Source organism: Falco cherrug, chromosome 1 (assembly GCF_023634085.1).
Source record: "Falco cherrug isolate bFalChe1 chromosome 1, bFalChe1.pri, whole genome shotgun sequence".
NCBI classification, from domain to species: Eukaryota; Metazoa; Chordata; class Aves; order Falconiformes; family Falconidae; genus Falco; species Falco cherrug.
The window spans coordinates 38,124,398-38,150,563 of NC_073697.1; the positions used below are offsets into that span (position 1 = coordinate 38,124,398).

General features: G+C 55.8%; 3 protein-coding genes across 4 annotated transcripts; 2 read left to right on the forward strand and 1 right to left on the reverse strand.

Moving 5' to 3' along the window:
- Positions 1–1,119: 1,119 nt before the first annotated feature.
- Positions 1,120–10,523, reverse strand: HTRA2 (HtrA serine peptidase 2). The gene is made up of 8 exons (XM_055699691.1): positions 10,033–10,523; positions 7,902–8,106; positions 7,639–7,833; positions 7,329–7,361; positions 6,742–6,850; positions 5,836–5,905; positions 1,809–1,904; positions 1,120–1,500 (listed from the first exon to the last, which is right to left on the reverse strand). The coding sequence occupies exons 1-8, from the start codon at positions 10,374–10,376 to the stop codon at positions 1,335–1,337; spliced, it is 1,218 nt and encodes a 405-aa protein (XP_055555666.1). The 5' UTR covers positions 10,377–10,523; the 3' UTR covers positions 1,120–1,334.
- Positions 10,524–10,585: 62 nt separating this feature from the next.
- On the forward strand, positions 10,586–22,847 carry AUP1 (AUP1 lipid droplet regulating VLDL assembly factor). Of its 2 annotated transcripts, XM_055699684.1 has the most exons (12): positions 10,586–10,740; positions 11,152–11,289; positions 11,827–11,977; positions 12,897–13,084; positions 13,172–13,244; positions 17,286–17,359; positions 18,258–18,324; positions 18,878–18,983; positions 19,322–19,468; positions 19,644–19,807; positions 20,001–20,089; positions 22,728–22,847. In XM_055699684.1, exons 1-12 carry the CDS (start codon positions 10,691–10,693, stop codon positions 22,774–22,776), a joined length of 1,296 nt encoding a protein of 431 aa, XP_055555659.1. In that variant the 5' UTR covers positions 10,586–10,690; the 3' UTR covers positions 22,777–22,847. The 2 variants fall into 2 exon arrangements, with proteins under 2 accessions (XP_055555659.1, XP_055555661.1); XM_055699686.1 differs by lacking the exon at positions 18,258–18,324 and having other exon boundaries at positions 17,286–17,354.
- Positions 22,848–22,989: 142 nt separating this feature from the next.
- LOC106630886 (BCL2/adenovirus E1B 19 kDa protein-interacting protein 3-like) lies at positions 22,990–24,728 on the forward strand. Its single transcript, XM_055699715.1, is given in 8 exon segments — positions 22,990–23,276; positions 23,898–24,190; positions 24,192–24,233; positions 24,235–24,249; positions 24,336–24,430; positions 24,560–24,608; positions 24,610–24,664; positions 24,667–24,728. Coding segments are annotated over 8 exon segments (618 nt in total). The 5' UTR covers positions 22,990–23,254; the 3' UTR covers positions 24,714–24,728.
- The last annotated feature ends 1,438 nt before the right edge of the window (positions 24,729–26,166 follow it).

Sequence of the window (26,166 nt, forward strand, 5' to 3'; positions counted from 1 at the left end):
TCCCCTGCGAGCAGCCGGCTGGGGCTTGCCGGGGGAGCAAATTCCTCTGGCGAGGCCAGGGCTGCCTGAAAAGAGGCCTGTTCTCCAGGGCGGGAGGAGCACAGCAGGGAGCAGCAGCTCAGAGCCGCCCTTCGCCACAGCACCCCCAAGGAACTGTGCTTCTTTCAGCTCCTAAAAATAGCAGGCAGGGGTGAGGGCTCGGGAGCCCCGTCACAGGCAGGGCCTGGCTCAACATGCACATTCCTCTTGCTGGAGCTGGGCTGGACACAGCGCCTCAAGGCAGCCTTCACCACAGAGCTGCCTGACTGCTGCAGCCTCTGGCAGGAGCCCGAGCAGAGCAGGGGCTCTTCCAGGAAGGCAAGGAACAGCCAGAGCTGCTCCTTCCCAGAAGGGCCGCCAGGCTCGAGCCCACCAGCTGCAGAGCACAGGGAGGGCCCCAGCTGTCCCCAGGGGCCAGGCTGCTTGTGTGGGAGAGCAGTGCTCCAGCATGGGCAGACACTGGGCTGGGGGAGGGATGCAAGGCACGCATAGCCCCGGCCCCAGCACAGGCTCCCACCTTTGGCCCTCCTGAACATCAGGACCATCGAGACGCTGCCCTGGCCACCTCAAGAGTCCAGCATTGACACCCCTTTCACCACAGCCCAGAAAGCTGCTTCATGGGTGCAGATGTGGATGCAGACTTTAGACCATTTGCAATGCTCCCAGTGAAAGCAATGCGACCAAGATGGACATCTGCCACATCCCTCTGGCCTCGTGGGCACAGCCACAGCAGCAACCACTGCCAAGGACCAGCTCAGACGGCACACCAGGGATCGCCACCCCAGCAAAGCCTGCTCAAGAGCTGCCCCAGGGCCACTCTCACTCGCAGAGGTGGCCACATGAGCCACAGCTTGATGGGTGCCTGTGCGTTACAGATGGAGGAGTCGTGAGTACTGACTCCTGTTGGCAGGACACCCCTACACTCTAACACCGAGGAGGTCCCCTGGAGGCACAGCCAGCTCCTCCCCAACTGGAAGGACTCGTGTGAGGACTGACAGGAGGGGCAGGGCCCCACACAGCCCAGCCTCCCCCTAGGCAACTGTGGATGCCACGGGAAGGAGGGCACATGGCACTGGGGGGTCCCTAGAAAAGTGCTTTATTTGAGTACAGAGGGGAACGGTCACATCACGAGACTACCCAGGCACTGGGCCAGAACCCTCTGCCTGACCCCCTCCAGTCCCTCGCAAGCGCCCCGTCTCTCCCTGTCCAGCGAACAGGCACAGCCCAGTCCTGTGTCCTTGGTTTTCGGGCAGCACTGCCAGCCAGTGCCTGCAGTGGCTTGCACGACAGCACTGCTACTCCGTGACCTCAGGGACAACGCTCACCAGCAAAGTGTCGTAGCCACGCCGCACCAGCAAGGCCAGGCTCTGCTGTGTCCGTACTGCCTCATACACATCCTCTGCACGGCGTGATGCCTGCCCATTGATCTTCAGCACAACATCACCTGCCTTCATCCCTGCCCTGTGGGGAGAATGATGACAGAAGCGCACAGTGGGTGAAGCAGATACTCAGCTTTTTCTATCCAGAAGGAAGGAGAGCCAGGCACTACAGGTTTGGGCTGCTGCACCAGGCGTCCCTCCAGCCACACAGGTACCTTGGCCAACAGGACACCAAGCCTGGGCAAGGGTCACCAGTTGGTTTCTGCTGCAGACTGACAATTGTGGGGCCCAAGCCCTGCTGCTCTGGAGCAAAACACTCCGAGCTAAATACAGCCCATCCTGCAAAGCTGCTCTCTCATGCCACCCCCCAGGGCACAGATGGGCACTTACTGATGGGCTGGGGAGCCAATGATCACCTTGTGGATTAGCACTCCGTAGGAGACATCGGGGAAGCTGGGGTCACGCAGCTTCAGCTCAGCCAGGATGCTGCAGAGTGAACATCAGCATCAGGTAAGTAGCTGGGAGGCAGAGCAGAGCTCCCATCCCACCATGGCTGCACAGGCTTGAAGACCACAGCACAGAACCTCTCTTCCTGTATTCCTGCATACTGCTAAGGGCAAAAAACGAGCTGCAAAGCCCAGGAGCACCAAAACACCACCATCTTCCTGTCAAAAACTAGAGGAAAAAAGTACTAACTGTGCCAGGGAGAGCTGGAAAATACCAAAGCAGTTGCCAACTAGATCACAGCTCCTCGTAATGCATGTCCCCTGTCTGAGCAGCCCCACATCATACCACCCTTCCTGGTATCAGATCTACCCCTCCCCTGCTGCAGTTTCACTTCTCTGCCTTTGGCGGGCAGGACACAACAAAAGCTATGCCCCCTCTTTTTGCCAGATGTGGGTATACCTCTGCTTGACGCGTCTCCCCTACGGAGTCTATAAACAATCCCAGCTCCTCCAATCTTCCTGCAGATCAGGTTTTCCAAACCTAGCTTATATTCTGCACCTCTCACTGCTCCACTTTGGACTCCCTCCAGCTGCTCGTCACCTCTCCCAAAAGCATCCAGGACTGGACACAGTGCTCTGGGTGGATCTCACCAGAGTGGAGGGATCGTGCCTCATGTAAACAGCATTCTTCCCTCAAACAGTGTGCGTGAACTCTGATCCACTGCAGCCCCAGAAATTCTCACGGACTCTGCCCAGTTCCTTGTTCATCAGCCTTGCTCCTCCTGTTCAGTCAGTTATGGCTCCCCACTTCACAATGGTCCCTGCTGAAATCTACTGTACTTTTTCACACATCTTTGCAAGCTGCCATCCCTTCTTGATTTCACAGGATCACACCATGCCTGAGGTTGGAAGGGACCTCCTAAGACCACCTAGCCCAAGCCCCCTGCTCAAACAAGCTCAGCCAGAGCAGGTTGCCCAGGACTCTGTCCAGCCAGGTTTTGAGTATCTCCAAGGCTGGAGATTCTCCGACCTCTCCAGGCAACCTATGCCAGGCTTTGACCACCCTCCTCACAGTAAAAAAGTAATTTCTTGTGTTCAGATGTAATCTTGTGTTTTGGTTTGTGCCTGTTGCCTCTTCTCCTGTCACTGGGCTCTACTGACAGAGCTACTGATGTGGTCTGCACATTTACTAAGTCAAATCTGCTTCTTCGCCTCAGTCGCTGAAACTGAACAATGCATGCCCTTAAGCAGGTCTCTGTACAAGCGCAGTAAATGCATGATTTTAGGCTACACAGCACTAAGTGTGGCTGCACCTGGTTGTAGTGGGTTGTTGACATGGGTTGGCAGGTAAGTCCCTACCCAGTTGCTCAGTCACTCCCCCAGCAGGATAGGGGAAAGAATATGAAGGGCAAAATCAAGAAAACTTGTGGGTCTACATAAAAATAAGTTTAACAGGCAAAGAAAGAAAGGGGGGGCGCGGAAGGGCAAGCGATGCAAAGGCACTCATTGACCACCTCCCACCTGCACACTGATGGCCAGGTCAATCCCCCAGCAATTGGCTACCTTGGAAAAACTCCCCCCAGTTTTACTGCTGGGCACAACGTCATATGGCATGGTCAGTTCAGGTCAGCTGTCCTGGCTGTGTCCTCTCCCAGCCTCCTCCCGAGGGTGCTGAGTGAGAAATAGGGCAGGCCTTGACACATGAGTAAGCGCTGTTCAGCAACAGCTAAAACATCTGTGTGTTACCAACAGATCTGCTCACAGATCTAACACACAGCATCACGTGGACTGCTAGGAAGAAAATGACTCCATCCCAGCCAGACCCAGTCCACAGGTCAGTCAGTTGAGGGGTCCATTTTCCCCATCACCCTATCACCTACAACACCAGCTGCAGGTCAGAGTTCCCCAGATGCCTACAGTCTCCAGCAGTCTGGCTCAAGAAGCTCCTGAGCTGTAATGCTGTATCTTTGCATTTGAAAATCAGGAAGATTTTTCTTCTGTAAAGTTTTCCAGTTGCTCTTTCGAACCCTACAACATCAGCAAGTACTATCACACATTGCATGAAGAACCAACCAACGTTTTGGACACTTTTCTAGTAAAACCCCTGACCAGCAACACACACCAGCAGCAGTTTCACGTAGAACCTGTTCCCAATAATCAGCGTGTCTTTCCTTTGCTGCTCTCAAAGTCCTTTGCTCGGTCCCTACTTACTCCATGCAGTAAAGTGACTGCAGAGGGCTGTGCTAGCCAGGGTCCTCTCTCTTCCCATTGCTTTTTGTGGCCAAGGCGAGGGTGCCTACAAGCTCCACCATAGCTGTTGGCACACCTCTGTTCCCTTCAGGCAGCAGAGCAAAGGCCTGGTGTCTCAGGAAGCTCCTGCCTGCCAGATAATATGTGCAGTAGGGCCAGGATGGCGAGAGCCTTGTACCCAACATGGAGCTTCTCCTTCTTCCTGTGCTACGCCAAGTTTCTGGCCTTTCAAATGAGCATGTTCAGACAGTGTAATCATCCGATTCCAAGGCGAGCAATCTCTTGTTGGGAGATCTTCCCAGCAACTGAGCACAAACAAGCCTTTTGGTCAGATGGTTTCCCAGGACCAGCTGCCAGATTGCTCACTGGCTGCACTGAAGCCAGATACACTTCTGAGGAGCCACGTCCTGAGCATTTCACACTTCTTCCCTGACAGACTTCATCCTGGCCGCCCGTTTGGTGAAGCAGGGGGAGGTTGGGCTCCCACATCCCACAGGTTTTGCCGAACACCAGCACCATCTACTGGGCACGCCAGCAATGCCGGCAGTACTCCCTGAATCTCGGGAGGCACAGAACATTTTGAAACAAGATACCCAAGGAGGCGGTGCAGCCACCACCATCCCTGGAGGTACTGAAAAGACACATAGATGTGGTGCTTAGGGACATAGCTTACTGGTGGGCTTTGCAGTGCTGGGTGAACAGTTGGACTCAATGATCGCAAAGGTCTTTTCCAACCTAAAAAATTCTATGATTCTGTAAAGTGCACACATTAGGAGCATGCTGGACCAGCACTCTCACTTCTGAGAGCAATTCTGTTCAAGGACAGAGTACCTGCTCTGGTTCCTTGGCTCTTGCAGCCACCTTTCAAGAGATTTCAACTGACTCTTGGGGCTCAGCATGCTAGTAGGGTTGGCAGTTGTAGTGTGCTTGGCAGAAACACCTTTCAGGGCTGTGCTCTGCCCTTCCTAGAAATCCTGTGGCTCTTGTGTGTTGCTTGGGTTTGTAGGCTGCCTGCACCTCTGGACACCACAAGCAGTCTCTGGGGTTCCTGCCAGCGCTCTACTAGCTAGCACCATGATGACTTCTCTCCAGAGGCAGCACCCAGCCTTCCTCCTGAAACCCAGAAGCCTCACATCACCCTGCGTTGCAGCCACGCTGTATGTGCCTACACAGCCTCCTCTCCTACCTGTTTACCTCCTACCTCAGTTGACTTTACTGCAAGCAGACTTGCCATTTCTTATTCTGAAAGTCCCATATTCTAGAACTGTTTCTGCACCACAGCAATTCACCTGGTAGGTCCCTCCTCCCAGAGACTACAACCTGCCCAACTGTTTCATCACAACTTCCAGTTGCACGTTGCATTATCTGTTAATTACACCATCTCTCTGGTGGCTTTTCATTCATGCTGTGTTGCAAGGGCTCTTCATCAAACTCCTTCCAGTGACAATTATAGTCTGACCTGTCACTCTGAGGGGTAGGTTCAGGGACTTTTTATCTGCTTACAGATTATGCCACAAGTGCAGAAACCTGCATGCTTCTAATTCTCCTCTGACATAGCCTAGAGTCTAAACACAACACAAAGACATCTGAAAGTGAATGCTTAAGGCATGAAGACAGCCCTCCCTAAAACAAGCACTCCCAGTTAGTTTGGAAGATCCCATCACACAGTCACCATGCCCCAACAACACCAGCCTGTTGGTACCCGACCTTAGAACACATACCTCGGTGTAAGAGTCAGCATCATCACCCCTATGTAACGGCGCTTCGTCTCTGTATTGCCAAACCAAGAGCCTGTTGAAGGAAAGGACATCAAATGACAAGGCTGAAAACAGGCACACACTCAAAATAGTGCTGGGCTGAGCCAGCCGAGTCACAAAGCTCACAAGCCTCAAGGCAGACATCGTGCGGAGCGAGTTGTTCTGATTCCCTACCAACAGCTTAAGTTCCATTTACCCGTTAGAGCTTTACAGGTATGGCATATTTTGCTTTTCTGGTTTAGGCTGTCATTTTTTGAACTGAGGGTATCACTCCACAGTGCCAACATGAGAATCAGAAAGCAAGAGTCTGCATCAAATAAATTATAACAGACACAAAGGACAAAAAGAGGCAATGTTCCACACAAGTAAATTAACTACCTGTCCTTTACAATACAGCTGAATCCCGCATTTGCATTTCCATTAGTACACAAAAGACTAAGTAGCCCCCAGTTTCCAGGTCATCCTTTCCCTTTCTCAATGCCAACAAATGGTCCACTGATTTCCCCATATGTTGAGATCTAATGAAAAGGACAAAAAAAAAAAATAACATCCTCACCTACCCCTGGGGACTTCAGTGCAAGCTACTTAGGACACTTTAAAAGTCTATACCTGCAGCACGCAGGCCAGCATCTTCTTTGTAGTTTGTTAGGCCCCTGTGGGCAGGGAAGCAGCAGCACAGCTTTCCCATGGCAGGGGAGTTTTGTGCCAGATGGAAGAATCTTCTTACTCCCAAAGACTCTTTCTCATGCCCTGCTTGCCCTTGTCTCAGAAACGCCCAAAGCCCAGATGTGCCAGAGCTTCCCTCTTTCATCCTCTTCCTCCTCCTGGCCTACTTCCCCCAATACCCAAGCAGGGAGGCACCCAACTCACTTTTGCGCTGCTCCTCCTTTTGCAGGAACCTCCGTAGCCGGTCTGAGGGGATGGCAAAAGAGATGCCTGATGTCACCTTCATAGTGTTCACCCCAATCACTTCGCCATCCTGCAGGGGAAAGGGCACTGTGCTATCCAGCTTGCATCGTTGCGGAGAGGAGGGGAACTGCTGTGCAAGCCTGGAGTCCTGTCTGTGCGCCCGTCCCTTCCCAGCCTGCTGCTTCTGCAGCCTGCTGGACCCTGCTGAGGCTGGGCAGAGACTGGTCTCATGCAGCCCCTCCCTCTGCCCTGCCAGCATCAGCCATTCCAGCCTCACTAGAGTAGGGCTCAGCTCCACCATGCCAGAGACCCATCGGCTCAAGCTCCCTGAAACAGACGCTGCACAGAGCTTCCCACACTGGGCTGATCCCCTGCTCCTCCTCCTCCTCCTCCTCACAAGGAGCCTGGAGCATACACTGCCCCTCCCTCCCGGCAGCAGTAGCACCCACAGGTGCTCCCACTGAGGGGTACCAAGCCCCTGGGGACACCGATCGAAGAGTACATGGCACACCTCTGCCCTGGCCCGTGAGGGTGCAAGCAGAGCTTACCAAGTTGACGAGGGGGCCCCCGGAGTTCCCAAACTGCAGCAGAGGAAAGAGCAGTAAACAGGCCATGAAAGCAACATCCTCACACAGCAGGACCCGCGGCAGGGAGGCAGAATCCAGAGAACAGGGTCAGGCCGAGAAATGTAGCCAGCGCCCAGGTGACTGGCCAGAATCCCTTCGTCTCCCAGTGCTCTGTGTCCAGCCTCCTCTGACCTCACAGCACCCACAGCCCTTCCCCAGCTCCTTCCTCCCCAAAGAGGGCTGATGGGAGGAGGTGCCACCCCACCCACCCACGACCGCGGGCTCCCCTTACATCAATAGCAGCGTCAGTCTGGATGTACTCCATGTCAGAGGTGGTCAGGCCCAGCTCCCGGCCGCCCCGCTGGGCAGAGCTGACGATGCCGGAGGTGATGGTGTTCTGCAGGGCGAACGGGCTGCCCATGGCCACCACAAACTCTCCCTGTCGCACCTCAGAGGAGCGCCCAAGGGGCAGGGTGGGCAGCGGGTGCTGGAAGGGAAGAGGACAGTGAGCAGATGGGAGGGAACGAAGGGAGTCTCCACAACTGCGATGCACACCTTAGGCTTGATCTTGATGGTAGCGATGTCTGCAACCTGGTCCACGTCTTGCACCACAGCATCATACTGCTCACCGCTGGCCAGCTTCACCCGCACACACCGCCGATTTGCCACCACGTGCGCGTTGGTCACAATGAGCCCATCCGGAGACACCAGGAAACCCGAGCCATTAGAGATGGGCACATCACGGCCCGAAAAGGGATGCCTGCAAGATGGGCACAGGTAAGGGAGGGGTGGGAGGGATCCCGAGGGGACTGGTGAAGACTCAGGAGGGCAGGTGCCAGGCAGACTGGGTGGCCCAGACTGGTAGGCCTGGAAAGAAGCAGGGAATAGTGATGATGTCTGGGCAACAGGATGATGGGGGAAGACTCTTTCACTTCTTCACAAAAAGTCCCCATCTCAAGAGTCAAACACGCATGCAAGAAGAGAACAAGCAGGAAGCATCAGGAGCCCATGCACAGCTGCTAAGGTACAATCCCACTGGGACTACAGAGTTAACAGTGGGAAGCTTACGTGAGTGGAGAGCTGCAGTGGATGGTGCAGTCTGGGAAAGAGCAGCAAGGGGGTAAGTAGCAGGGGTTGTGATCTACACAAAGAAGCAGCCTGAACACACAAAGCCTTGCCTCAGAGCAGGTAAAAACCACTCGGGAGGTGATGCAGGAGGTGATGGGTACATCTTCTTTAGACAGCTGGAGGAAGACTCACAACTGCAGGCCCTGGTCCCCATGGGGGACATCAATCATCCTGACCTCTACAGGAAGGCCTGGTGCTGAGGGGGGCAAGGGACGTAGTGACACAAGACACAGAAAGGTCTGATGCGATTGGTGCCTTTTTGCCTTGTTCTTTGGGCCTCCCAAGTTGCTGTACCCTGAGGCAGTCTGCGGGAATGCAGCATCACACAGATCACTGAAGCCAGCTGGACATGCACAGGTCCATGGATACACATGAGAGGGATGGCTGAGGTCCCTGTGAGTGTTCAAATGTCACAGTGGTAAAGGGGATCTCCTGATGGCTGGAAAAAGGCAAGTCACACCAGCCTAAAAGGCAAGTCACACCAGCCTAAAAGGCTGCCAAGAAAGTGGGTCCTGAAAACTGCAGACCAGCCAGTCTCCACAATCTCTGGGAAAGTTATGGAGCAAATGCTCCCAGAAACCCTTTCCCAGCACAGAGCACACAAGAAGGGGACTGGGGGCTGCCAGCACACACGCACCAATGGCAAATCATGCCTGACCAACCTGGCTGGCTCCTGCAGCCAGATGAGTGGCTCTGCAGGTAACAGGTGAGCAGTGGATACTGTCTACCTTAAGCAGGCTTTCAGCCTTGTCTCCCGTGGTGCCATTAGCCACACAGGTGACATGCGGGCTGATAATCAATAATAAGGTCAACAGAAAATTGGCTGGGCCACCTAGGGGCAAGCCCAGCTGGTGGTCAGCTACTAATACCATGCCTCAGGAGGTGGGAGAAGGGCCAGTACCACTCCATGTCCTTCATGTTCCTAAACCAGAGGATGGGACACCACATGCAAACTCAGCAGACCTGCAGATGACACCACACTGGAGGGAGCAGTCAAGAAGCTGAAGGGCTGAGCTACTGTTCAGAGTGTCTTGACAGGCTGGAGACACAGGATGGCAAGATTATGGAGATCAAAGGTAAATGCAAACCGTGCTCTTAGGATGGCGTAATTGTGTGCCACAGGACAGCCTGGGGCCGCTGCCTGGAAGTCAAGAAGGTGGTGGTGTGGCAGCAGCATGTTCCTGTGGTAAAGGCTGGTGGTGTGCACAGGCAGCGGGGTGAGGGGGCCTGTCTCTCCTGCGACACTTGTAGGATCCTACCCGGATGCCGTGCCTGGTTCAGGCTGCCTGGGATACGCGATAGGGCGGCCGCGGGAGAAGCCAGCAGAGGCCCGGCGGTGGCCTGCACTGTGCAGGCGTCGGAGCAGCTCTGCAGGCAGGGCGGACGGGGGAGCCCTCCCTATGGGGTGCGAAGAGGACGGGGACATACCGTCCTCCTCGGAGCAGAACGAGAAGGGACCGGGACAGGGTCAAGAGGGAAACTTCCCCGTCGGGAAGCGGGCAAGCCGGCTCCGCGGGGGCCGTGGGCCGGGCCGTGCACAGCCGCCCGGTGCCGGTACCTGCCCACGATCTCCACGTAGACCAGCGCGGGCGCCGTCTTCTCCACCACGTCGGCGATGAAGTTGAAGGCGGCGCGGGGCGAGGCGGTCGGCGGGGCGGGCACGGCAGCGCGCAGAGCGGGCAGCGCGGGCCGGCGGCTCTCGCCATCCCGGGCCCACAGCAGCACCAGCACTGCCGTCCCGGCGCCCAGCGCCGCAGCCAAGGCCCGGCCCCCAGCGGAGGGAAGAGGAGGGGAAGGCGGCGGCGGCGGCGGGTGGGGCTCAGCGGCCCCGCACCGCGCCCGGCACCAACGCACCGCGCCCGGCAGCAGCGGTGCCCGCGCCCACCGTGCCAGCGCCGCCATGCTGCTGCGGCGCCCGCCCCCGGGGCACGCTGGGAGATGGCGTCCCGCCACTGGTCCCGCCGCTAGCCGCAGCACGGCCGCCGGCGGCGGAGAGCAGGGTGGCTTGGCGGTGGGAGCAGCTCACCGGGCCCACCAGACCGGCCGACTGCCCCCCCGACTCGCTGGCTGCCGCGGGCCCGCGGCGGGGCGGAGTCCGCGGTGCACGCCGGGAAGGTGCCGCTCCTCCCAGGCTGCCCCGCGCGGTCCAGGCGGGCGGCCGCGGGGGAAGATGGCGGCGGGTGTCGGGCGTCTCTGAGGCACCGGGTGCAGCGGGGATGGAGCCTCCTGCGGCCCCGGGCCCCGAGCGGCTCTTCGACTCGCACCGGTGAGAGCCGCGGGTCCCTGAGGACGAGTGCGACCCCCTCTGTGTTTCGCGGCGACGGGCCGTGGGCTCCCGGGGAAGGCCCGGGGTTTCAGGGTGTCCCGGGGGCGGCCCGCGCAGGAAGCTGGGCTGTTCCTGTGGGGAGGCCCCGGGTTTCCACTAGAGGAAGGGGTATCCCACGGAGCAACGTGGGGGAGGTCGTAGTGTCCCGCGGGGGGACCGGTGTGGTTCCAGGGTGTGTCTGGGAGGCCCGGGATGGGCTGGGCTTCTCCTTGTGGAGGCCTGGGACTTTATGCAGAGCGAAGGATGCGGGGTGGTCCCTGGGGAGGGCCCGGGTGGGCAGCGGGGGATCCAGTTGTTCCATATACGTCCCAGCCATGCTCAGGCTGTCTGTGCTGCTCTTTGGCCCTATAGGTTTCCGACTGATGGGTTTCTGCTTCTGGCCCTGCTGCTCTACGCACCTGTGGGGCTCTGCCTCCTCGTCCTGCGCCTCTTCATTGGTGTACATGTCTTTCTGGTCAGCTGCGCCCTGCCTGACAGCGTGCTGCGACGGTGCGTGAGCCCAGCTCTCCCCAGGGCACAGAGCTCCTGCTGTTGCCCTGGGTGGGGATGTGGTGTGCAGACAGTGCTGTGGGGCAGTGTGGGGTGGGAGGGCTGCCCTCACCTGTTTGAGGTCTTAGCCATGGAGGCTTGACTCATGCAGAGGTTTACGGGGAGCTGTCCTTTCAGGATTCCTCATCCCCAGGACCCATGAAAGTGCCTTCTCTGCCAAGACCAAAGTTGGCAATTGCCTCTTGAGTGCTTGAGGGTTGATCTGAAATACTTGGATTAGCTGGGTATCTTGCTAGGAATGTCTGTGGCTTGCTGCCCCATATTTCATGCGGCAGCTACAGCTTGACATGCAGCCTTTAGCCCCAACAGCAGTCCCCCAGCAATTCCTGTTCCAGACATCTGTCATATCATTTGCATTTTGTTCTGGTGTGTTTTGTCAAGTCATATGAATTTCCAAGTGTCTGTTCTGTTTGTTGGATGTGTAAGCCAGCAGTGGCTCAGACTGCAGGACTTGAAGAAACCACTTACCCCCACCAGGTTTATTGTACGTGTGATGTGTTCAGTGCTGGGCTTATTTGTGCGGCAAAGTGATCCCCGGCTTCGTGATGTCAATGTGAGGGTGTATATCGCCAACCACGTGACACAGTTCGATCACAATGTCATCAACCTTCTGACCTCATGTAATACGGTGAGTAACTTGGAGCCAAGCATGGCAGGTCTGGAAGCAGCTGTCTCCAAGAGAAGTGCACAGGGGGCTCTTTTATTATGTAGGTGTTGCCTTGGTCTTCTTCAGGTTTTATTTATTAACGCAGGATTGCACCAGCCTTGAGGTTTTTTTGTCTGGTTCAGTGTCACGCTCTTAGGCTCTGCATGAAAAAATGAAATGGCAAGCAGGAACAGTTATGTTACAGTGGGTATTGATTTTATTGGAAGAGAGTGGGCAGATCCTAGCATCCGTATCCTTTTTTCTGGCCTTTCAGAAGTGCTGTCAGAAGCAGGCTGGTTGTGGGGTTTTCCCCTGGCATTGGGTGCCACTTCTGTGTGTGTGGACAGCTGGCTGTGCTGCAGAGGTGTGCTGAGGGGAGCTGCACGGTGGGGTGGTGGTGCTCAGGTTTTTGTGCCGGGCTGGTGGTTTTGTAGCTTTCCCTGTACTCTTGTGAAATTCCTTATATGTGGAGTTCCTGAATCAGCAGACTCTGAATATGCCTGGGAGTGAGTTGGCTGGTCCTATATCCTGAGCAGCAGTGGGTTTGCTCCTTACCTGGAGAAAAGTAACTCTTGGCAGTAGTGTGTCCTTTGTCAAGTGTGTCAGCAACTACTAGAGAGAACACAGTTGTTGCCCAGGGCACTGGCAGACAGGGGACAGTCTGAACTGAAGATTAGTAATCAGAATCCTAGGGAATGGGGGCCAGGGGAGTTATTGAGGCCTGGCAGTACTATGTCCTCTGCTACTAGTGCTTTTAGCCTGCAGGTTGCTCCCTCAGCCCCTAGAGGCGTTTTTGGTAATAAGCAGGAACTTTTGTTTCCCGCTGTCATCTGGGAAAGTAGGCCTTGAGGGGAGGGGAGGACAGCTTTTCTTCCTTACTTACTCCTGTTTTCCCTTGCAGCCTGCGTTGAATGGTGCCCCTGGTTTCATCTGCTGGTCACGAGGATTCATGGAGCTGGGAGTAACAGGAAGCCGAGCAGAGCTGGTGGATTCGCTGAAGGCATATTCATCCCACAGAGGAAACCCACCGCTGCTGCTGTTCCCAGAGGAGGCTGCCACCAATGGCCGGGCTGGCTTGCTCCGTTTCAGGTACTAGGAATGAGTATTCCTGCGGTGGGGCTGTTTTTATTTTGTTTTATCTTTAGGATCATTCACTGCTGAATTTTTCCTTTTCAGCTCTTGGCCGTTCTCAATCTTGGATGTGGTACAGCCAGTTGCCCTACAAGTTCAGAGGCCTTTGATCACTGTGGTGAGTCAGGGACATAGGGCAAGGAGGAGTTGTGGAGGCATGTGCTGTGTGAGGGGCTTGGTGATGCCATTAATTCTGCTTCTGCTCTGAAGTCTGTGGGTAGTGCAGCCTGGCCTTGTGTCCTGTAACGCCATGGACTAGCTTCTCAGCACTAACACTGTTTTTTCAAGTGCCTTTCACAGAGAACTTCTGCTAAGTCAGTACTCTTTTAGTTACACTGGCAATTTTGATAAATGTTTTAGTGGCTCAGCTGCCTAGCAGTGTGCCCTCTGGCTTCCATGACCATAACACCACTGTGTCTCATCTCCTTTTCAAGTGCTTTGAAAGAGTAGTTCTAGTCGCCTTGGAGAGTGGCTAATGTGCCAAAGGTTATGCAAGGCTCTCTGGAGTAGGCTCTTGAACTCCTGCCTCCCAAATGCACAGATGTAACATGATGCAACATTAGCTTCAAAAAAGTGGCAAAGTTCATGATGATAATACTAGCGCTGCTAAACAGATTGCAATGAAACTGTTGTCAGCTTATTAACAGTGAGATTTTGTTGAATTTGTTATTTCTTGGTATGATTTATGGATCTAGTTGATTAAAAGACAGTTACATTTTATATTAATCTGACATTTTAATTGATTCTCTATTGTCCCATTTTTTTTAAGGTGGTATGGCACAGTGGATAGATTTATAGCCACTCACCAGTGGGTCACAAAATATGGCTGCCCATACTAAAACATCAGCATGCAGTTGTTTTTGAAGTGAGATTCTGTTAGGGGTTAGTTCTTTTCCCAGTGCTATTTATTGCTTTTATTGATGCTGCAGATGACAGTATTGAGATCCCTGCTGGTAAAGTTCAGGTTGGTGAGTAATGAAGTTAAATTATTGATTGTGATCCAGTGAAGTACTGATAACTGCAAGTGAACGGCTGTTACTTCTAAGTCTAATGTGGTCTGTGGGTGCATAAGAAGAGGAGTGTCTGGCAGGGTAAGGAACACAGTGTTACCTGGACGTGCGCAATGATGAACACTGCTAAAATATTATGTGAAGCTTCGGTAATTCTGCTGCCAAGAAAGTGGGGCAGTAGTAGAATTCAAGGAGGCCTTAAGTATGATGTGGAATCCAGAGAGCAGCACTTAAAGGCACTCAACTTAATCAGCTTATCAGAGAAAAGGCAGAGAGATTGTTGTGGATAGCTGCTTGCATATTGGAGGAGAGGCTTAAGAATGGAGAATTCTTTTTCTTTCTGAGAAAGCACACAGCAGCAGTCTCCAGGTGCTGAGATGAAATGTTGGTGCTGCTCAAGTTCAGTTTTGGATTAAGATACAGTTTTCTAACAGTGAGGATACTTTAAATTTTTGAATGACTGCCCCAGAGAACTGGGAGAGCTATCCCGTTCTGGACTGTTTGTAGTGAATGTCTTATGTTGTTATGGTTTTGGCTCCTCTGGTAACTTTTCACATTTCACAGAATTTGCATTTGTCTGTGCATCCCTGCCTTCATGAATGTTAGGGAGAACAGCATGCAGGTAACTGCAGATCTGTTTGAAGATACTGGTTACGGTTATACCTTGACTCACATTTTTACCTTCAGAGGTTGAGCAGGACTTTTTGCCCTTCATGCACAGTGACTAAGTAAATCCTGGCAGATTTCTTATGTAATTTTAAACCATCAGAAACTTCTGAGGACTGGGGATGCAATACTTTGAATGGTTTGATCAGTGCTTTACAGAAAGCTTTCATAGATGCTTATGTGACATATATAAGGCACCGGGCCAAGCAAAATAGCACCAAATTTGGGTTTAAGAAAGAGTTTTCTCCACCTCCAGTTGGTGGAACCTTGAAGGAGGGTGTTGTTCTGTGCACAAGGCAGCATAACTGAAGTCTTGCTTTTGGCATCACTATAAGTATTTGATTTTAGGTTTTTTAGATCTGTTTATCCAGGAGATGAGGCTTCTTTACTGTTACCCTTGGTGGCTGTGGCTTCAGGGCTTTTCTCATTTATAGCACCTCTTTCCAGACCATGGAATAAACCAGGCATGAAGCCTTTCTTAGAATCATAGAATCATTTAGGTTGGAAAAGACCTTTACAATCATTGGGTCCAACTGTTCACCCAGCGCTGCATTTATTTGCTTCTGAGCATCAAGTATGAGAAAGCATGGGATTGTCCCTAAACATGTCCCTAAGCACCACATCTACAAAGCTTTTAAATACCTCCAGGAATACTCCACCACCTCCCTGGGCAGCCTATTCCAATGCTTGATAACCCTTTCGATGAAGAAATTTTTCCTGATAGCAAATCTAAACCTCCCTCAATGCGACTTGAGGCCGTTTCCTCTTGTCCCATCGCTTGTTACCTGGGAGAAGAGACTGACCCCCTACAGGGGGTACAGCTCCTTTCAGGTAGTTGCAGAGAGTGATAAGGTCTCCCCTGAGCTTCCTTTTCTCCAGGTTAAACACCCCAAATTCCCTCAGCCACTCAGACTTGTGCTCCAGACCCTTCCCCAGCTTTGTTGCCCTTCTCTGGACACACTGCAGCCCCTCAGTGTCTTGTCCTGTAACGAGGGCTCAAAACTGAACCCAGTATTTGAGATGCGGCCCCACCAGTGCCGAGTACAGGGTGACAATCCTTTCCCTAGTCCTGCTGGCCGCACTATTTCCGACTCAAGCCAGAGTACTATTGGCCACCTGGGCACACTGCTGGCTTGTGCTCAGCTGGCCGTCAGCCAGCCCCCCGAGACCCTTTCCTGCTGGGCAGCTTCCCAGCTGCTCTGTCCCTAGCCTGCAGTGCTGTGTATGGTTATTGTGACCCACAAGCAGGGCCCGGCCCTCAGCCTTGCTGAACCTCAGTTGGCCTTGTCCCATCGATCCAGCTTGTCTAGTTCCCTCTATAGGGCCTTCCTGCCCTCCAGCAGATCAACACTTCCTTACTGAGGGTGTACTCGATCCCCTCATCCAGATCATTGATAAAGGTATTAAACAGCACTGGCCCCAGCATTGAGCGCTGGGGAACACCACTTGTGACTGGCTGCCAGCTGGAGTTAACTACATTCACCACCGCTCTTTGGGCTTGGCTATCCAGCTGGTTTTTACCCAGTTAAGAGTACGGCTGTTCAAGCCATGGTCAGCCAGTCTCTCCAGGAGAATGCTGTGGGAAATGGTGTCAAAGGCTTGGAGCCACACTGCTTTGGTCAAGGCTGAAGTCAGGTGTAAAAGAAGCCGAGGCAGCTACATTGCAAGCTGTAGATCTTGAGATGGTGTTCTCACAAGGTTGTGGGAAGTTTGGTTACTGCAGGATAAAAGTAACAACTACAAAAATCCTAGGAACAACGTCCATTCAGTAGCAAGTTCTTTAGAATCATTGAAAAGTGTAGGGTGGGAGGAGTCTCTGGAGGTCTTTACTTCAGCTTTCTGCTCACAGTCAAACTGGGTCCTGAATATGGTCCAGCTGTTCAGGGCTGTGTCCTGTTCAGAAGGATGGAGAGCCCACCACTTCAGGGTGGCTGTTCCAGTGCTTTCTGCTGGCAGGCATTGCAGTACTTCTCAGGGAAAAGGTTATTTGCTAATTTTTAGAAAAAAGGAAGAAAGACTTCACAGTGCAGCCTGTTTGGAAATGAAGAGAGAAAGCTTATGGGAGCTGGGACGTTACAGGGGCTGTTCCCATCATAATAAGGGAGGATTGTTCATGATTCTAAGGGAGCATTAGTAGTAGGTCTTCAGGCATTTCCAGTCCTTTCTAAAGGTACAGTCTAGCAGAGAGTATGAGACTATTGAGGGAAAATCTTGCTGCCCTAGTGAGAGGAAAAAATGACTCAGAGCAGTGAAAACTTTGACTCTACATGTTGAAGAGTAATGAAGATGAATCTGCCCTGGGGCTTGCCCTCACTGTGTGCTGGATTTGCTGTTCCCTCTTTCCCAGTCCTCCACATCTCTCTGCCTGCGTATCTGTTACTCGCTGTCATGGCTCAGCTGCATTCTGCCCGCCTGCTTACCTGATGGAGACCTGACTAGCTCGTGTTTTGTGGGCCACGATCTCATTGTGCTCTCTTCCCCAGAGCGTGGCTGACTCCTCCTGGATTACAGAGCTGCTCTGGACCTTCTTTGTTCCCTTCACAATATATCAAGTAAGGTACTATCTCTCTCTCTCTCTTTCACTTGGGGCAGGATTTAGGATGGGCAGAGAGTCTGATGTTTTTGCTGTTGTAGTAAGAAATCTTTTGGTATGTGCTAATGCACACCCTCATTGTGGTATCTCGGCATGGCTTCGTTCAGTATTATTTGGTCCATGCCAGATCCAGCGTCTGGGCCAGCTTCAAGCAGCTTCTAAAGTGGAGAGGGCTCTTGTTGCTGTGTTGAGTTGGTGAAGGAGAGGAGTCTCTCAGGGCTCTTAATGTCAAGTTTGCCGGGTATATTTTTGAAGCTAGCTGCTCTGCTGTAACTCACCCCAGGGTTGCACGTGTCCCATGGGTGATTTCCAGCAGGCAGTTCAGTCCTCTAGCATCTGCCTCTTCCCTGCAATCCCCTGTGAATTGCAGAGGTAGTTCAGATGCCCGTCCAGGGCCCAAGTGAGCCCAGACTGGCTGAGTAGCTTCGGTGTAATAAGGGTTCACAGGCAGCAGAAGGGGCTTGGAGTCAAATGTAGGGGTTGGGGTATTTCAGCAAAGAAAAGCCTTGTGCTGTAGCCTTCCCTGGCCATATCTGGCTCCAGTCGGACCTTTTTCTGCTTTCACATAAATGGCAGTGGCTCCTCATTTGGGGCCTTCCTGGAAACTTCATTAGGAGATACTTTGCATGTTACATCTGAGTGCTAAAGAAGATTCAGCGAGCCAGTGTTGTCTCCTGAGCCATGCCTTGCCCTTAATTTTGCAAGCTAGTTTGAGGTTTGATGCTCATCTTGTGGGGAGAGATTTGGGGTGAGCAGGGAGAGATGAGGTGGGGATAGTACCGTTGCACTATTGATCCCAGATGGGGCTGGCTCCTCCAGCAGCCCTTGAAGCAGTCAGCCCAGTGCTGTTGTCCCTATTCAGGTGGATGCCGTCTGTCCCCAGACGAGCTGAAGAACTGAGTGAGGATTTTGCGCTCCGAGTTCAGGAGGTAGGAGGATGATGTGGGAGGGGGATGTGTAGGACTGCTGCAATTTGGGATGGTCACAGAGGAGAATGGGGTGCAAGCAGAGTTGCAAAGGGCATTTCTGGATGGGTGTATCTGTATGATGGGAACTCTGGTCCATATTTATTGCCCCTTACTCAGTTTTTCCATGGCTTATTTGCTAACCCCCGTTCAGCCCTTCTGCCAGTTATGAAGGCTCTCCCCATCTAGTTAAAACTTTTTACTCCCTTTTTGTAATACCACAAATCAAACAAAGCAGTTGTTCCTCCACCTTTCCCGTATGTGCTGGGTAGGTCATAGCTCCTGTACCAAAGATCCCGTTTTGGCAGGATGGTATTGCCTACTCCTGGTCCTTCATGTGCTCCATGCAACACTGAAATGCATCACTGAGGCCCTGGAGAAATCAGTTCCCAGTCCTCTTCCCCTCGCCGTGGCTCCATGCAGGCCTGTACATCTGATACACTCCCCTGCAAGATGGGAGTGCCTGGGTCATACATGTTGTGTCATGTACATGTGACTCTTCTCTGCATTTCTGCAGCTCTTGGCCATGGAGCTGGGTGTGGTATCCACACGGCTCACTGCAGCAGATAAAACTGAACACATGAAGAGGCTGAGACACACATCGCTTCTCCACTTTGCCCCAGGTGGGTGTCCTGGGTAGTGTCCTGACTACGAAACTGCCACTTAGGCTTTGCCTCTGGGGGTCTCAGTCTGATCTTGGTTACTCGTGCATGGAGGGAGAGGAGAAGGCATGTTTGACATCCTCCTGGGGAGCAGGGACTGCCTGTGTGCCCTAGGCTCGAGTTTGTAGCTAGCTGGCAGGGAGAGAACCACCACCCCGGAGCACAGACGTGATGGTCATGCGCAGGAAGTCCGGCTTTCTTATGGCACCAGTTCATACTAGAGAAAGTGGAGCTGCTGGAATGCAAAGGCTGTGCATCTTTAGGCCACCTTCTTGTGCCCACTGTTCTTTCTCTTGCAGCCTCGAGCCAGCCCCTGGCAGCCAGGCCCAGGATACCTTCCAGCCTGACTGGTGTTGCTCCTGAGGATGTGCGGATCATGGCAATGGCACAGCGGGTCAAGGAGGTGCTGCCTCATGTGCCTCTGGAGGTCATCAGGATAGACCTGGGTAAGTGATGCCTGGGGTACTGGCAGGGATGCAGGATCACCTTCCATGCCAAGTCTCCCTGATACCTGAAAGCAGAAACCTCATCCCTGCTGCACTGTGGAGTGCAATGGCAGCAAAGATGTGAGCGTCCTGATGTTGCACCTCCCTCTCTAACAGACCCTCTTTGTCCCTACAGCCCAAACCAACTGTGTGGATACCACTATTGCCAACTTGCTGGAGGGGAGAGTACCCTTCTTTCCTGAAAGTAAGGAGGCTGGTACTGACCTGCCTGCCCCGTCTACCTCCCAGGCTGCAGCTGCTTCTGGTGTCCAGGGCTCCATAGCTGTGCCTTCTTCCAAGGTACTTTGGTGGTTGTGTTATCTCCTGTGGTCTGACTGCTCGCAGCCAGAGCATGATGGCCTGTGTTCAGGACTAGCCATGATGTCAGGGCAACGGAGACCGAATTGGCATGCTGCGTCCTTGCAGAGCCACTAAGGAGGTCTCCTGACCTTGTTTGACTGTCTCCTGGTGGCTCTTGTGCTTTCTGTTCCAGCCAGCTACAATGCAATTTGCAAAGTCCCCTGTGGAGCGGCACCTGTCCTTGCAGGAGCGGAAACGAGCGTTGTATGACTATGCCAGGAGGTAAGAGTCCACCCACAGCTCACCCTGTCAGAGTCCCCAGACCCCATCCCCAGCAGTAACCTGGACATGCCCCAAACAAGGGCCAGCCCTGGCTTTGTCTCATGTCCTCCTGTTCCTCTCATCTGGCCCAAGACACCAGGGCTGAGGCAGTGAACCATTGCTGAAGGAGGGAGGAGGCAGATGTTGGTCTGCTTCACCTCTTCCAAGCATGCAGCCCCTTGTCATTCCTGGGAAGTGCCCTGTCTCCTGAATTGCCACCAGGTTTCTGGTTTTGAGGACTAGGTGGGATAGATGCCAGAAACTCAGCTGCTGAGGAATAGAGCTTAGCAAAAAACCCCTCATTTGGTTCTTTGGCCTAGTGGAGTTGACTGATAGAAGCCATTGTGGGCCTACAGATTTCTTTGAAATTAGTATTGATGCTATGAAACACTCATTGTAGAAAGAAGCTTGTTGTTTGGCAACAGGGAGAGTGCATTAATCTTCCTCGGTGTAAGGGGAGAATTACAGAGAACAGGGAGTGAGTTTAACCTCTGTGCCTCGTTTTGATGAGGCAAATATTGGAACAAGTGTCCAATTCTGCTGGTGTCTGCAGCTGTTTTTTTAGGAAAGATAACAGAAATTTTAGAATTAGTTTGGAGGGAAAGTTAAGTCTGTTAAACTCAATGTACATGTGGTGGCATGCTATATATAATTCTGGGTGAAGGAACCAGGTTCTGAAAGTCTGTGTAGTCTGACAGAAAAACAGAATAGTAACTAATGGCTAGAAGTTGTAGGCAGATGGACTTTACACAGGTAATGGGGTAGCTGTTTCTGAAGAGGAAATAGATTAATTAGTGGAGTAAGCTTCCGCAAGAAATGATGGCTTTTCGGTGGCTGGCTGTTTCCCCACTGAGCCTGCCTAAGTCCTTAGAAGACAGTAGAGATAATGGAGTGTTTGGCTCAGTCCAGCGTGAGAATAGGCCTGCTTGCTGCAAGATCGGGTCTCCACTCCGTAGGGTCTTGCTGTGAAGGGGAGAACGTGTCTGATGTCATGCTGAGGTGCTGCACTGAGCTTTGCTCCAGAGCACTCCAGGAGAAAATTGTGGAGGGTCAGGGATCAGTTAAACCTTTGAGATCCTGTGGCTTTTTGACACCGCATCAGCTTCTCCCTGCTGCTGCAAGTAGGAAATGCCCGTGGTTGGAGGTTGAAGCTAGGTGAATTCTAAGTGCCCCTTTCTGAAGGGCTACCCCTAGGTGACTCCGGGTAGGTCTGTCACCAATAATTTAAACTAAATGCATCTGTTTTTCTGAAAGATCATTTCAGTTTAGAGGAATTACATCTCAGAATAGTCCTATAGCTTAGAGAATGTTTGACTCTGTCTTCAGAGCTGTCCCCCAAGCCTTTCACCATGAGCACAGAGATGGCTGAGGGCTCTTTCTGGGTCATATTGGGCATAGTCTGTTCAGCAGCAAAGAAAAGAGGGTGGAAATCCTTTACTGTGGATACCCTACCTGACTTTGTTGCTCTTCTACATGCTGATCTTTTATGTCCCTTTTCCGAGGCTCTTCTAACTTCTGGCTGTAGAGTAGTGATGCCTATACTTCCCTGAGAGGAGGGATGTGGAAGGGCAATTGCACCCCTCGCCTTTCTGTCTTGAGTTCTGAGTGACAGCAGCAACCTCTGTCACTTGGCCGTTTCAGCCTCAGAGAAGGTTCGCAGCTCAAGGCTTGTGGGATGTTTTGTTTTCATATAGCCCTCTGCCCAGGCTGCTGAAAGGACGGGCGATTTGCAGCAAGGTGTGGCTGTTTGTGGGGGAGGATTTTACGTTTTGAGCACGGTGTGTTGCCCAGGTAGCCAGTGTTCAATGGCAGCCTGCGCAGGATGTGGCAGAAGCGGGGTGTCTCAGTTCAGGGTGGTGGTCACAGTAGTCTGGTGGTCTTGCAGTGTCACCTCTCCCTGCTCCCAGGTGGAGCCTGTCTTTGACCTGGCACCTTTCCCGCCTCTGGGGCCTGGAGTGTTGTGCGTACACGTCCCGGTTTCAGATGGGATTGAGTTAGTTGTGTCTTGGTAACGCACAATCTCATCCAAATGAGGTGTGAGGCTTAGCTTCCGTGGTCCCACTTGGGGACAGTGACACATTTCCCGTGTGCTTTTTAGCTTTCCTAAGTGGAATGCTTTGGGTGCTGGCTGGTACCGTACCTGTCACACGTTGCGTGGCTGGGGCTTTGCTGGTGGGGTGGCTCGGGAGAACCGTTGCGTCCGGAAGGCTTGGCGGGGGAGCCCCTGTCCCGGGCGCTGGGCAGTGGCCGGCTCCGGGCCCGCAGCCGCGGCTGGCGGTCTCGGGCAGCCTCCCGGGCCTGGCCTGTGCTCGGCGCTACTGACTTGGGCTTGTCCCCAGCAGCGACTGGTGGCTTTCTGGAGCGGCGCGTTCTGCCTGGCGGGGTCACGCCCGGTCTCTTGGGCTCTAGGCCAGCGAGGAACGACAACGCCGGGGTCTGGGGAGGGTCCCGGCCCGGCTGCCGGGGCGGGCCCCCGCCGCACACCCCCGGAGTGGGGAGTGCAGTGCGCGCCCCCGCCCCGGCGGGGCTCCCTCCCCGCCCCTGCCCCCGCCCGGGCGGCCGCGGGGCGGCCCGGGCCTGACGGCGCTTTCCCCCGCAGGAGGTTCGCGGAGAAGCACGGCGCGGCGCGGCCCGGCGGCAGCCCCTGAGCGGGCCCGGCCCCGCCCCCTGCGGCCGGCCCGGGCGCCCCCCGGCGGCGGAAATAAACGGCGGCAGCGTCTGGCGCGGCTCGGCTCTGCGGGCAGCGGGGGGCGGTGCCGGGGCGGGCACCGGGGCGGGGGGGGGCAGGGCCAGCCCGGCTCCGTGCGGATCCGCACGCTCCGCGGCCGCCGCCCGCTCGCTCGCCGCACGTAGGCGCCGCTTAAAGGGGCAACGCGGCGGGCCCGGCGCCTCCCGTGCCGGGCGGGCTGCGGCCGGCGGCGGCGCCACCGGGGCGGGGCTGGCGGGGCGGGGGCGGGTGCGGGACTTGGCCGGCGCTCCCGCCTCGCCGCGGGCCCCCGAGGACGCGGCCGGTGCCCTTTTAAGAGACGGGCCGCCGGTGCCGGCGGTTTTATTTACATGGGGGCTCGCGGGCGTCACGTGACCGGCAGGGCGGCGGGGGCTGAGCGCGGCGGCACCCGCGGGGCCATGGCGTGCGCCGGAGACGACGGTCCGTGGGGCGGTGGGAGCCGCGGGTGCCTGCACCGGGAGGCCGGGTCCGGGGCGGGGGGCACATGGGTCCCGGGCGGGGCCGGCGTGCGCGGGGGAGCCGGGCCAACGGGGATCCCACGTGGGCTGGCGGGCGCCGGGGGCTGGGGGGTCAGGGGGTACCCCGGGAGTCCCGAGCGGGCTTGAGGTGCGCCGGGGAGCGGGGGCGGGGGCGAGCCCAGGCGGGAGTCCCGGGTGGGCTGGGGCGCGCCGGGGGTCCGGGCGGGGGGAGCCCGGAGCTCACGGGTGGGGGGCTGGGGTACGCTGCAGGGGCCGATTCCGTGGGGGTCCTACGTGGGCTGATGGGCACCGGGGCAAGGTTGGATCGGGGGGGGTTGATGGGGGCCGGGACAGGGCTGGATCGGGGGGGGGGTGGGGGTGGGGGGGAGTCGCTGGGGAGTGTGACACGCTGAGGAGCAGCCCTGGGTGGGGAGGGGCGCCCAGGGACGTCCCCGGGTCAGAGACCGCACTCGGTGGTCCTGGGGCAGCGGTGTGGGGAGCACCTGGGCCAGGCCAAAGCGGGAGCCAAGGAGGCAGAGCGGGTGGGGCGGCCAGGCTGGTGCTGGGCTGACGGCCCCTCCAGGCTCCTGGGTGGAGCTGCGGTGTGGCCCAGGGTGCCCCGAGCCTGTGCCCTCGCGGTTCTCCTCCTGCCACGCCGACATAGAGCAGATGCTGCTGGAGGCCCAGCTGGAGACGGAGAGTGGGACTGGGTGAGTGCTGAGCGGGAACCTGGGCCCCTGGAGCCCTGCCTGGCTAGGGCGGGTGGGTGCAGGCTTGCTGACCGACGGGGTTGTGTTTGCAGGCGCCATGCTCATGCTGGGCTCCCCAGCCTGGGATGACAACGGAGCCAGCCAGGCGAGTGAGCAGCCTGGGGAAGAGTGAGCTGCTCCCTTCCTGCAGCCAGCCCCAGCCGGGCTGCCCCCCACCCCCGACAGGTAAGAATGCTGCCCCCTCCATGCTGCGCCCTGAGGGCTGTGCCAGCGTGTGCCCCTGATCTAACCTGCCCCACACCCCCTTTTAGCGGGATGTGCCAGAGGAAGCCGAGCGGAGGGAGCGACGCCTGCCTGCATCCCTTGGCTGGACCTGTGCCCACCACCCTCAGCATCTGTCTCCAAAGTAAGGGCCCGTGCCACCCGCTCTCTGCCCTTGCTGTCTGCCTCTGTGCCACTGCCCTGCTGCCTCCATCCCCTCCTGCTGTACTCTGCCCTCTTCCCTCATGCCCCCTTTAACCATGCATTTTCCCAGGGAGTTTGCCTTTGTGTGCTCCCCCCAGCCAGTGCTGTGGAGCCTGCAGGGGAGGTGCAGTGGGGAGAAAGAAGAGACTTTTCAGTTCAGAGCTGCTGCTGCTCTTCATCCCTCGCTGCTGCTCAGCCACGTGCTGACCTTGGGACTGGGGTGAGTTTCTGACGGGCCTGACCTGTGCTGCCAAGTGGTCTTGGCCAGAACCGACCCCTTGGCACAGGCAGGGTGAGCCCCATGCTGCTGGGTGGCTGGTGCAGTCCTGGGGCTGTCCCGGGGGCCTCTGGCTGCCCCGACGCAGGGGGCTGTCCCTGTGGGGTGTGGGGGTGGTAGGTGGGGGGGGGGGTGCTTCTGAATTTGGACTGCTTGCCCTTGGGGTGCTGTTCTGCACCACTTCTCCCAGAAGCCACAGCCCCTCTCCATGGCTGCTGCCTGCTCCCCTCACTGCTGGCTCGCTGAGGCCTGGCAGGCTGTCCCCACGCGGGTGCCTTACCATCGCTCTCTTCAACCCAGGATCTACATTGGAAGCGGCTGGCAGCCTCCTCAGCAAACCCGCTGTGAAGAATGGGGCGTCAGCGAGAGATGGGTGGCTCCACTGCCCCTTGCCTCCGCTCAGTGCGTGGAGGGAGCCCAGGCACCAGCGCAGCCCAGCTGCTCCCAGACTTCGTGTTTGCGGCGACGAGGCGCCGTCTCCCCTTGTCCCTTCTTAGGCCCAGCCTAGGGAGCTGACGCTACTCTCCCTCGTAGACAGGAACCCACCGATGGCAGCCTCCAGCTGCAGGCAGCCCCTGCCCTCCCCATCCCTTGGTTACGGGTCCAGGTTCCTCCTCTTTAACACAAGACTGTAAATACAACTCCTGAGCCTGCAACACTACGTGCGAATAAAGAGCCCTGTGCCAGCTTGGGAGGCAGAGCAGCATCCTGACAGTCTACCGTGCCAGACCTGGCCCAGCCTGGCCAGGGAGAGCAAGCCTGCTCCCCAGCCGTGTTGGGGTCCCGTGGGCTTTCCTGCAGAAGAACAAGTGTGTGCACTGTGGGGTGCTGGGGCATGATGCGGGGGTGGGTGCCTGGCTGCGAGGGGCACCTGCGTGGGGCTGTGCGTGAATAGGAGTGCGCGCTGGGGCTGATACAGGGGTTTCAGCCCCACTGCAGGGGTGTCTGGCTGAGGCGTTTAGTCCTTTATTAGTGGGCCGTGGCCTGCTGCAGCGGGGAGGCAGGGCCAGGGCCCAGCGTGGCTAGCCGAGGCAGCAGCACCAGGCTGGCGCAGGCAGGGCTGCGAGGGCAGATACCAGCAGGAGAGCTGGCGCTGCGGAGCATGACGCTGCCCAGGCCCGCTGGCAGGCCTGGCTGGCTCCCGTGTGGTCACAGTGCCTGCGCCACCGGTGTTTGTCCCAGTGCTGCAGGATGGAGGGGGTGGCTGAGGTGACTGGAGCAGCCCTGGGGGAAAGGAGGGGAGGGGAGGGAAGAGCTCGGCAGATGCTGCTGGGACAGTGGCCTGTTGCCTTGTGTGTGGTGTGGTCTGGGGGGGGGGGGGGGGGGGGGGGGGGGGAGGAAGGTCCTCTTCACCACAGTGCAGCCGCACTGCTGGAGGGGCTGCGTGGGTGGGAGCTCCG

Excerpts from the sequence above, each read along its gene's own strand:
- HTRA2 (XM_055699691.1), bottom strand. The coding sequence starts at position 10,376 with ATGGCGGCGCTGGCACGGTGGGCGCGGGCACCGCTGCTGCCGGGCGCG. Across the intron at positions 6,851-7,328 it reads GGGGCCCCCTCGTCAACTTG|GATGGCGAAGTGATTGGGGT; the intron begins GTAAGCTCTGCT and ends TTTCCCCTGCAG. Across the intron at positions 1,501-1,808 it reads ATTGGCTCCCCAGCCCATCA|GGCAGGGATGAAGGCAGGTG; the intron begins GTAAGTGCCCAT and ends TTCTCCCCACAG.
- AUP1 (XM_055699684.1), top strand. The coding sequence starts at position 10,691 with ATGGAGCCTCCTGCGGCCCCGGGCCCCGAGCGGCTCTTCGACTCGCAC. Across the intron at positions 11,978-12,896 it reads TTCTGACCTCATGTAATACG|CCTGCGTTGAATGGTGCCCC; the intron begins GTGAGTAACTTG and ends TTTCCCTTGCAG. Across the intron at positions 18,984-19,321 it reads GCTTCTCCACTTTGCCCCAG|CCTCGAGCCAGCCCCTGGCA; the intron begins GTGGGTGTCCTG and ends TTTCTCTTGCAG.